Genomic DNA, 12,023 nt, shown 5'->3' with positions numbered 1-12,023 from the left:
CAGTTGTGGTCAATGGGACAGAGTCTAGTTGACAGTCTGTATGTAATGGAGTCCCTCAGGGGTCAGTACTGGGACCAGTACTATTCAATATATTCATCAGCGACCTGGATGAGGGAACAGAGATCACTGTCAGCAAGTTTGCCGATGACACAAAACCGCGAGGAGTGGCTGACGCACCAGAAGGACACTTGGACAGGCTGGAGGGTTCAGCAGGGAGAAATTTAATGAAATACATCAAGGACCAGTGCGTCCTGTGGACAACAGGATGACCATGAGCCAGCAACATGCCCTTGTGGCCAAGAAGGCTGATGGCATCCTGGGGTGTATTAGAAGGGGACCGGTTAGTAGGTTGAGAGAGGTTCTCCTGCCCCTCTACTCTGCCCTGGTGAGGCCACATCTGGAATATTGTGCCCAGTTCTGGGTCTCGCAGTTCAAGAAGGATCTCAGGGAACTGCTTGAAAAAGTTCAGTGCAGAGCCACAAAGATGATTAAGGGAGTGGAACATCTCCCTTATGAGGAAAGGCTGAGTCTCTTTAGCTTGGAGAAGAGGAGACTGAGGGGTGACCTCGTTAGTGTTTATAAATATGTGAAGGGCCAATGTCAGGATGATTGAGCCAGGCACATCTCAATGATGTCCAATGACAAGAGACAATGGTTGCAAGTTGGAGCATAAATGTAAGGATTTTTTTTTTTTGCTGTGAGGGTGACAGAACACTGGAAAAGGCTGCCCAGAGAGGCTGCTGAGTCTCCTCTGGAGACATTCAAAACCCTCCTGGATGTGTTCCTATGTGACCTGCTCTATGTGATTTTGCTCTGGCAAGGGGATTGGACTAGATGATCTTTCAAGGTCCCTTCCAAACCCTAACATGATGTGATTCTGTGATAACCATACCCATTCTGCTAACAGTTTTCTGAAGCATTTAAATTAAGAAGCCTGAGGATGTTTTTTAAATGTTTCTGTTTTTCTTGTGAAGTGATAACTCTGTTCAGAGAAATCTTTCTGGTGTTTCTCTATGAACCAGGACTTTTAAGAGACCTTGGAGTTTTTTTGGATGGAATGGAGGTATCTTGACAGTAAGCGTGCAAAGCTTAGGCTTTCCATCCTGACACTTCAGTTCCTATCTGTATGCTCTTCCCCTAGAGGATTAATCTGAAGCAAATCCAATGCACTATAAGTGTCCTAAAAAGCTCACATCCCTTGTGACCAAGATTCTTCAAAATGCATACAGGCCTCCCTCCCTATTGGAATCCTCTGATTATCTTCTTGTCTCCTGCAACCTTTCACTCAGTCCTACAGTCCTCCCTTCCCCAGATTCTTCATAGAATCATAGAATGAATCATAGGCTGGTCCAGGCCAGAAGGAACTTCCAGAGGTCATCTAGTCCAACCTCCCCACAGCCAGCAGGGACATTGCCCAACTAGATCAGGTTGCCCAGGGCCTTGTCGAGCCTTACCTTGAATATCTCCAGGGAAGGAGCCTCAACCACCTCCTTGGACAACCTGTTCCAGTGTTCCACCACCATTATAGTGAAGAACTTCTTCCTGATATCCAATCTAAATCCTCCCTTCTCTAGTTTGAAGCTATTGCTCCTCATCCTGTCACTGCAGGCCTTTGTAAACAGTCTCTCTCCATCCTTCTTGTATGCCCCCTTCAGGTACTGGAAGGCTGCTATTAGGTCTCCCCAGAGCCTCCTCTTCTCCAGGCTGAACAACCCCAGCTCCCTCAGCCTGTCCTTGTAGCAGAGGTGCTCCAACCGCTTGATCACTTTTGTGGTCCTCCTCTGGACCCTCTCCATCAGGTCCACGTCCTTCCTATATTGAGGGTTCCAGATCTGCACACAGTACTCCAGATGAGGTCTCACCAGAGCAAAGTGGCAGAATCACCTCTCTGGATCTGCTGGCAATGCATCTTTTGATGCAGCCCAGGATGTGATTGGCTTTCATTGCTTTCCCATCTCAGTCTGCTTAAAAAAATCTTTATTTCCAAGCTCACCTCCATCACTGCTCTAAGCCTCCAGGCTGAACCGATCTCTGAGCCTTTCTGGAGACGCTGGGAAGCCCTTCATCTGTAGTGACTGAGAGCAGAGGTTTCTTACAGTGCTGTTTTGTTCCTGGCCTCAGCAACTGCTCAGGGGAAGCATCTACTGGCTACCAGGACAGCACAGTCACTGCACAGGAAGGGCTCTGCAACAAGATTTTTAAAGCATGAAGTCTGCTTCAGAACGGTCTGTGGAGGCCAGCAGCAACCCTTCCTGCATGGAAGAGAAGTGTTAAATTGTTGCAGAGGAGAAGAAAAGCAGGAGATATTTTATATTAATAAAGTGGTGATGCTTAGTTCTACTGTTCCTACACCCTTCAGATGTCAGTGTAATGATCTTAGATACAGCTATTATAAGCAGTATGTACAAATGGATTTCAGTGAGGAGAGAAGGAGATGGTTTGGGTTTGTGTTCAAGCTTTTGTGTTTGGATTTCTCTGCTTGATCCACCTCCATGCTTCTCAGCAGGGTAGTATTGTGGCATGTGTTAGCTGAAAGTAAGAATGTTTTTGCTATCTTGTTTTGAAGGACTCTACTTTTCTGTTACATATGTGTGTATGAGAGCCTACAAAAGCAAAGGTAGTGCTGGCTGCAGTGTAAATTTTGTGCACTGAAAGCAGTGGTTTAGAATAATCTTAGGAAAAAAGCACATAAGGTCCTGAACAAGATTAGGGCTTCACAGTGTCCTTGCATAAAGAATAAACTAAAGCTAGGAGTAGCCTTGACTCAGTGCTCAATGCAGGCACAGCTGGAAGAAATAGCAGTATATAAGAAGTTGGTTAGTCCAAGGTCAGTCCAGCTTCCAGTGCAGTGCAGCAATACCAGAAAATATTGTCACCAGCTGCGTCAGAACACATGGCTAGGCTACTTCTCCTCAAGTTCTTCTTGAGGAGTAGTTTCAGAGTTGTTATTGAGAAGTGGCCCTTGTGAAAATTTGTCTTTAGCCAATGCACCTGTGAGTCAAATCTCACCTTATGGCCAATTTGAATTTCACTAACCTCTAGAGAGCTGCTACAGGATTTTACATCTGGACACTGGATGACGTATTAGGTAATGCTGAGCATAAATATGTGGGTTTATAGTAGGATAGACATTGCTTTAGTCAATAAAAATTGTAAATTCAGAGCCAATGCTCTATTGTCATCAGTTGTTATCCAGTCACTGAGCACTTAACAGGAGTAGCTGAGGTAAAATGGATAATCCAGCTCAATTTTAAAACTACTTTTATCTTTAAAAAGTGGAGGGCTGGGTGAGCTTCCAAGAACTCAAACAATTCAATGTTGTGTTGATGTGTTTAGAAGGAAAACAATGTTTTGATTCTGCCAGTGCTTCAATTAGTAGGTGATTTCTGTGCGGTCTCTGAAACTCATGCACTGGAAAGTTAAGTGAAATCACAAATTTTTAATCCCTTGTAGGCTCTGCTTAGACGAAGCTTTTAATCTGACTTTCTGATTTGAAAGTGTTATCTGAGAAGACGGATGGTAGATAGTATCTCACCTGGGAAGGAAGGCCAAGGAGAAAAATTCAATAAGTGACCAGAGCATCCTGGTTTGGAGAGTTAATTTCTGGATGATTGTTGGAAGACTGTTCATTGAAACGGGGCCTTGCAAAGTGAATGTGGCATGGTGCAGCTCTTTACAGCATTTGTGATCAGTGGAGGGTCAAGCATATTTATCCACATGATCGCTCCTTCAGTGGAGAAGGCTGAGCAGTGTGGTTCTTCCCTGGCTCTGGGCAAATTACTTAACATTTCAGTTCAACATCAAAAACACTAGAATTAATAAAAAACAACAAACCAACACATCAGAACCACGTATAGAAAATACCTGATGGGATGGAATGAAAGAGCCAGACTCCTCTTCATGGCACACAGTAACAAGACAGGAGATGATAAGCACAGAATTGCTCTTCAGATGTGAGAAAAACCATGAAGAGTTGTCTAAGACTGGCACAGGTCTTGCAGAGCAGTTGTGGAGTCTCCATCCTTAGAGATATTCAAAACCCAACTGGGCATAGCCTTCTCAAAGCCACTCTGGGAGAGGGGAATAGACTAGGGTGATCTCCTGAGAACCCTTCTAGCTTCAACAGCTTGGATTCTGTGATTGTCTTCCCCAGTATATCTACACTATTACCCAGACTCTCTTCAGACTTCTAAGATTCCAGAGGCTACACAGAAAAAGATCCTCATATCTCTAACACTTCTTTATGCATTTTTCCCCTTCATGTAAAGGTAGTGGTTCAAAATAAAGGACAAAGCAAATATTAGATAGTTGAAATATGTCTTCCTGGCTTGTGTTAGGTTAAGTCTTGCTGGAATCAGTGCTTTCAATATTTAGATTTAGATTTTAGATGTTTAGTTGTCTGATTAATCTGTTTGTATGTTAGAGCAAGTGGTATTTTATGTGGGAGCACACCTACGCTAGGTACTAAATACTTGTGCCAATTCGTATTTGATATCCAGCAGTGTTAAAATTCCTGGTTGTGCCATCTGTTCTTCACCACTTGTCACATGAGCAGTCATATGAATGTATACTCAAACTGTGCCACGAAATAGTCCAAGGAAATATCAGACGAGCAAATATGGAAGGGCCTGTGTACCTAGGCACTGTTACAAGTGCATTATCTGGATGCCATTACAGCATTGTATGGGAGTTAATGGAGTATTACATAATCCCATGGCACAGTGCTGGAAGAAAATGATGCACCTGCACTGAGATGCAAAGAAACTTGTGCTGAAGCTATTAGAACACCAGTGTTCTAATACTCAGAAACAATATTTTTATTCTGTTGTAACAGTTTCCTCTTTCATATGATACCTCAGGCCAGGATGATGGGAATCACGGTGTAGGATCCTCACATATTACAGTGGGGCTTTCTCTGAGAATGTTCTAAATGGATGATTCAGGCAGGAGGAAAATCTCCCCAGGTTAAGGTAGGAGTAAGGTATAAAGAGTTTAAATTCACTTACTCTGCTGAATAAAACACTTATTTTCAGGCTTAACACCACCAACTTGGAACACGGGAAAAATTATGGCTTTTGAAAGTTTGGAGGTGTAAATATTCAGTGGTGTTCGGATTATCTTGCCAAAAATCTGTCCATCTGTCTATAGGTCAAACTAATCCTTTATATGAGGCCTTTAAAAATGGCAAAATACTGAAATCTTTTGTTGGGCTGCCTTTGAGGTGTGAGAGTTCTTATTTTGATTTAGAATCAGTATTTGTTAAATCAAATAGTAGTTACTTATATTGACCACAAAGACTAAATACAGTTGTCGGGAGTGTCTTTTTTTGACATTTCTTTAAATCTTCACACATGATTTGTTGTTGGTTTTGGTAGGATTTTTGGTTTGGGTTTTTTTTTTGGGGGTTTGGTGGGGGGGAGGGGGTTCTGTATGTGTGACAGAATGGGACTTCTGAAGGCTGTTCTAGCAAAACATTGCTCTTGAGCCTTCAACATTCAATTGACACTGTTTTCCTATTTCAATCACCTGCCTCCCCTCTGCAAAAAGGGTACACTAAGCGTCACATAAGTTCCTCATGCTACCTTTTATCCTATATGCTCTTCCAGAAACCTACTTGTGGAAGGAGGTAAAGGGAAAGCAAAGGGTTTTGTCAGGCCAAGTAGGAAATGAACTCACTGAGGTACTATAGGAGCCTTAGTGTTGCTAAAGCTGATGAGCATAGGAAATTGCTTGGACCCTTCTGAAAAAAAACTTTTTACTTCTGTTTTCCAGAGTGGCTCTAACACAATAGTGTAAAGCTTGAGTAATAAATTTTTTTCAACTTTTATTTCTAGTGATATTTTAATTTACATTAATTGTTTGGGGTGCTTTTCCCCCCTCTCCCCTTTGCTTGATTGATTTAACTGTCTTTGTACCCTTGCTTGCAAAAACAGTCAAGCTGTCTGTGGTTCTTAGAACTCTTACAGTCTGTCTTCCCAAATGGCTGTGTTTTGGATTCAAACACTCCTATAGTGGAGTTACTGGACTTGAAGGTGGTGTAAGCTGAGAAAATCATGACATCTAATTTCCTGGCTTGGATTTTAATTCTAAATAGATGCCGAGCCAAGGATATGGTTGTGATTTGAAGTATAATGGTGAATCTTTTGGGTTTCATTTACGAAGAGTTGTTGATGTCTGGTGCATTCAGAGCCCCAGAATTACCCCTTTCACTCTAGAAAGTCTATTGAAAGTAATGGGAATCTCTCCTATGATTTCACTTCAGGTCAATAATTGTCTTCTCTTCAGTTCTGCATTACGGATGTGTTAATAGTAAAGTGTCTATGAAGTTTTGGCTTTTGTGTTGTACTATGCTTTTAGAAACCTACAGTCTGCAAACTATCTTTAACAACACAGTTTCCTCATTGCATCCAAACATTGCAACACGTTTGAATGGTTTGCTTCTCCAAAGTCACTCTGCAGTGTGGTGTTTGTCAGTGTGATTAATTGAACTTCCTCTAAGAGAGTTTTTTTTTTTTTTTAATTAAAGGCTGCTATTCTTTGGAAGTAGTGGTTTCCAAAGCATTACTGAGAAATAAGAGAAAAATTAGCTTGTTATAGCATGTATAACTTTAACATAGAATAGGGGGGGAGGAGAGAAAGTAAATCATACTCCTTATGAAAAACCAACATACTTAAAATGTAATCTTCTTGTGGCTCTTTCCTCAGCTTGAATAGGGAACTTTTATTGTGGCCTCAGTGCTTTCTGCGTGACCTTCAGGATTTTTTCTATGCAAAATGGTGTAGAATGGTATTAAAGTGGTATTTCAGAACCATCTTGTAAAGGAAATTTGTCAATGTATAAGTTGTATTATAATAGAGTGGTTAAGCTCTTGCTGAGTTTTATGGTAATTAACCTATTTCGTTTTCTTCCCTATTTTAGCAACTGAAGGTTCTAAAATACAAGACAAGAAAGTTACTTCAGGACAAAGCAACACTGGGACTAAGCCAGGTATGCCATTCAACATGATTCATGTTATAAAGCTGTTTGCCTTAATGGTGTGTGAAAAACAGCTGTCTTCTTAGGAAGTGTCAGAATGTTTGAAGCTCTTACACCTTTCTTAATATTTCACTGAAAACTGATATCAGTGACTATTCATGTTTACTTAGGCTGGAATCTCCGATTGTTTGCAAAGAAGTAAAACTGGGAAAAAAATCTTATTTTGGCTTAGGAATGAGAGCTGGGATGTGAGACAGGGTGATAGAAGCCACTGTACTTGCATTTGTGCGTGCATGAGAATTGTCTGCTGTAGGCAGAGATGTGCAGCTTCATACAAATGTGCTTCTGTTCAGACATTTCTTCACAAAGCATGGCATATTCTGTAATATACAGTGGGCAGAAGTTTGTCATTACTTCACCACACCCAATTGGTACATTGTGTGGATTTAATTCTTTGTTCACTTACACAGTTGAAACTCTGTAATGTAGTTCTTGACGCTGTGAGTCTGTTCCATTTGCATGCTTAGACCAGAAGAGCACTTCAATGTCTAAATTCTGCCTGTACTAAGGCTTCAGATATGCACTTAATAATGAGCTTGTTTAGATGCCTGAGAAAAGACAGGTGCTTGTGTTGCTGAGGACTAAGCATACTCTCAACACCCCCTTTTCAGCTTCTTGACAGCTTGGCAGCTCAGTGGCTGTTTTGTACTGACAGACTCTTTTCTCCCCAAACTGGTACCTTTGGCCTGCGTGCCCAGAGAAAAGCAATTCCAGCGCTGTCTGTGTTCAGATCACACCCTGCATGCTCTGCCAGGCAGCACAGGGTTTGGCACAAAGTGCAGCATTCATGGCGGCTCTCAGTCAGAAGGGCAGTGGGAAAAAGAGGAGAGAATGGAGGTAATATTACCCACTTCCAGAGCAAAAGCAGCACTCTTGACGCTGGACAGCCTTCAATATCCACATTATCCTGCAGTAGTATAATCCCAGTTTTAATTCCTCAAGAGGATGTCTAGCTACACTATGTTCCCTTCATCTGTGCTGGTGTGTAGAAAGGAAAGCAAAATTCCTGGGGCTGGAGAGAGGGAGCACACAGGCATGTGTGCAGGGTTTAGCTTTATACCCAGATCATGAAAGTCCATATTGAAGAGAGAATTTCCAAGAACCTGATTGCTCAGAGTTTGGTCTTTGTTCATTTTAGTCTTGTTGTGGTGGTTGTTTGTTCTTTAGACTGCACATGAATTTTGTGTCAAACTGTTTTGGTTAAAAAACAAAAGAGTTTGCAGCAGGAGTGACAGCTGTCACTATAAACAATGTCATATTGTCTGGAAGGTGTCTACAGGCTGAACAGATATTTGAAGTCCAATGCAACTCTGAATGTGTGCATGGCAGTATGAAGGGGGCAAGCCAAAGGGAAGAGAGTTTGAAATCCAAACAATACACCTTTTCAAATGATGCTGTAGCTTACATGTCTTCCTCCCCACAGTACCCCTGTGAACTAACACAAACTGACTAAATCTGGTTTAGTTTCTTTAGTATATAGAAGTCAAGGGCAGAAGGGAAGCAGCCATTTGTGAGAAGATATTCAGAGGATTATAGGCAGAAATGAGGAAAAAGAGTTAGTCTGACTATTGAAGTCACACTGACACAGTTGGTAGTTCCCTGAGCCACAGAAACTGGCTATCTGTAGTAAGTACAGATGACAATTACTAATTTATCAAAATTAAAATTTTTATGCTTAAGAGTTCAGTGATTATTAATCATTTAGAAGATTTGAAAATCCTACATTTTTCTTTTGTTAATATAATTAGGGACCAAAAATGACTGGCATTTCAGTGCTGAGTTTCTACAAAACACTATTCATGGATGGCTTCTAAGCTCTCTTAAAAGAACTTGCAGACTCTGTAAAATACTTACAGTAATTGTTGTGAGTTTGTGGAAAAACAAGGGTTTCATATGTAATTTAGAGCCCTCGTTTCCATCAGTAGGTGCAATATTAATTTCTCCTTAATAGACCTGTGGCATATTTAATCTCCAGACATTCCTCTCAGGTATGATATTAAGCATTTGTATGTTATGTAAGTGTAGTGAAATGGGTTGCTGAGCATGAGTTCACACTTACTTCATCATCACTGGACTGCAGCTTCTACAGCAGCGTGTGGGTCTTCCTGCAGTGTTCTCTGCAGTGCTCTGCATGTGCCCAGTTACAAGTTATCTCGGTAACAATGTTTCCCATCTCCTTGTGCGGCAACTTAAAGCTGTTGCCCCATGCCAAATACAAGCAGAGGAAAGTACAAAGTACCTTGTGTGTTTGTCCTGGTGTTCCTACTGAGTAAGAGGAAATGCCAGTCCCCCAGGTATTTGCCTGACAGGTTGTTAACGAGCAGAGACATGAGAAATTAAATGAGGAGCAGGTCAGTGAACTTTATTGTTTTGCCACAATTTGAAGCTATGTACTGGGGTGTCAACAAATTAATTGGATTCAGAATGCAATTGTTGGAGGTTGGGCTTTTAGCCAAACTATGACGGATCATTCTCAAGTCTTAAAAGAGACATTTTAATTAGCAGTGTAGATTTGCACCAGTATTGCATCTATCAGCTTCTAGTAGAGCAAAGGCAGTGCTAGTCTGCTACAAAGGTGTTATGCCCATCTTTGTGCCAATATTGATTTAGCTCTTTGTGATCCCAAAGGTATGCAAAATAGCTTGAGGTTACTTAAGCTCTGCATAGCCTGCAACTTCATGGGAGTTCTTTAGAACTGTTGTAGCAATAGGAGGTGTTGGAAGAGGGGCTGTGTGTGTATGCATGTGTGAACACTATCAGGTGTGTGATGCAGAAAAAATAATTGGGTGTCTTCAAACAGAATGGCAGAGGACAGCTTTAAAAATTTATTTTATTCCTTCCATTGCTTATAATTAGGAAGTCTTAAGGGAAACCTTCTCAGTTTGTCTGTCCATGTAACCCTCCTGCCACTTTGAAGAATTGCCGCTATTCCCTGACAGGGAAATTTCCCCTCTCAAGAAAGGAGAAAAAAACCTGCAGGAGAATAGTACATTGTAAAAGAAGCAGGGTTTTACGTTATTCCCCAGTGTCTCATCATTCTCTGTCAACGTGATGTTACATTGACTTTGCTGACAGCCCTTGTAGGGAATGCTTATTTTCCAGGGGAATTCATATTGAATGTGCATTATTCTACTAGTGCTAATTACTCATGCTACAGAAATTCATGTTTTGTGAATATTGTGTGCCAGCCATGAGAGAGAAGGAATATAATTACCCTTTTGACCTGTGTCTGTATGCTGAAGAGACTGCATGTGAATCAACACACTTCCAAACAGCAGGCAAATGTTAACCTACAGCATGCATGGGACAAATTTATGCACTGGTGCAGACAGGCTTAGTTTCATAAACAGCAGCACCTTGTGCTATACAACCAACATTAAAGGTTTGATCTGCAACTGAGTGATGGATTACCTTTGTCTTTGCTAGTGACTTGTTCACTCGTTGCACCTTTCACTGGGGCTATCATGTTTGAATGTTCTTCCTACGAACCGTGCAATGGGTTTTCTGCTATAGACGGTTCCTTTGCATTGCTGTTAACATCATTAATTTGGGCTGCAGTCTCTATTTTTGAGATAATGGTTTTTCACTGATGAGAGTTCTAGAGTGATTTAGCTGAAGCTAGTCATCAGTGGACTTGGTCATCCTAGAAATCCTGTCATCCTGATGCAGAAATTTCTACAGTGTGAAATGCACATTACTGATTTTATTGTCTCATTCCAATAGCTATTCAAAATCTATCAAGCACATCCTTACTTCAGGGATTTATTTTGGTGAATATCTTTATCCTCATTTTAATGACCCATTGTATTCTTCTGCTACTAACTTTTCATAGATATGCACAACTGGGCTGCCTTTACATATACCTTTACATATGCCTTTACAAAGTGCTTATTTGTGTATTCACACAAGAATGAATTGTTTTTATGTGCACTTCCGTGGTGACCATATTATAGGTAGTTCTTTATCTTGAAATATTTTAAAACTCTGTTTCCCTCAGTACTAAAATAAATTGCATGATTTCTTTATACCCAGAAATCTTTTTATTTTTCCTGTGTGTTTGGTTTTGGTTGTTTTGTTTTGTTTAACTTACGTTTTCAGTCAAAGCAGCCTTTTTCATTGCTAGTGAAAAAAGTACAATATTAACAGGTTTCCAGGTTTAACAGAACAGGTTAGGAATGAGTAGGAAATTAGTTTTGGCAGCATGCTGAGATGAATTGGTAACTTGGATTTTGTTCCCTTTTTGTCTGGAATAGCTCCACTGCTGAGGCTGGAAGTAGGAGCATTTTGTTGTCTTACAGTGAACTCACTGAACAAGTAAATGTTTTTTCCAACCAAGCCTGAATTCTTCTCCAAGGCTGAGCTCCAGCAGATTTTTCATTTTATTCTCAGTCTTATTACTGTGATCCAAGTGGCCAGTTGCAGATACTTTAAAATAACTTGTACAGCTAACTTTAAGTCTTCAAGGACAGTTGATGAAACTATCATCTCACTTTACTGGGTTTATACCAATTCATACATGTGATGCACTATCATAGTGTGTTTGCCACGCAAACATCTGCGGAGATCAATATCATGCTCTCTGCAGAAGCTCAACCAGAAGTTGCTTGAGTTTTGATCCAGCTTGTTCTGCTTGAGTACTGAGCTTTCTTACTGAGCAGTCTCATGAAATGGGGCTTATTGTTTTTTTTTTTTCTTTCAAGACAATACTGGTGGAAAAAGGTTGCTGCATTATAATACAATTTCCTGTGGATGCAGTTTGGAAAGAGGTTATGGAATAACAGAGTATTTTGTCAGAATGCTCTCAAGCAAGTGTTTTTTCATAGGTTTGGAAACAAAACAAAACTTCTTCCTGGGTTTTCAACAAGCAGCTCTCGTCTGTGATTCAGAGTTACAACTTAGTGCATTCTTTGGGAGCATTTCAAAACTCAATAATTAGAATGTATTCATACTTTTTAAATAGTTCCATCCTTTTCATAAGATTTCTGAA

At 40.7% G+C, this 12,023-nt stretch overlaps 1 protein-coding gene across 1 annotated transcript in view; it reads left to right on the top strand.

The window, feature by feature from the left end:
- The window catches only part of MAP7 (microtubule associated protein 7), a 105,053-nt gene that overhangs the window by 44,970 nt on the left and 48,060 nt on the right, over positions 1-12,023 (top strand). The window contains exon 3 of the mRNA XM_054393466.1: positions 6,920-6,988. Coding sequence (XP_054249441.1) covers positions 6,920-6,988 — 69 coding nt within the window. The remainder of the gene's footprint in view (positions 1-6,919; positions 6,989-12,023) is intronic.

Source organism: Indicator indicator, chromosome 2, assembly GCF_027791375.1.
Source record: "Indicator indicator isolate 239-I01 chromosome 2, UM_Iind_1.1, whole genome shotgun sequence".
NCBI classification, from domain to species: domain Eukaryota; kingdom Metazoa; phylum Chordata; class Aves; order Piciformes; family Indicatoridae; genus Indicator; species Indicator indicator.
Note: the sequence above shows the minus strand (reverse complement) of the source record. Positions and strands in the feature narration are given on the sequence as shown.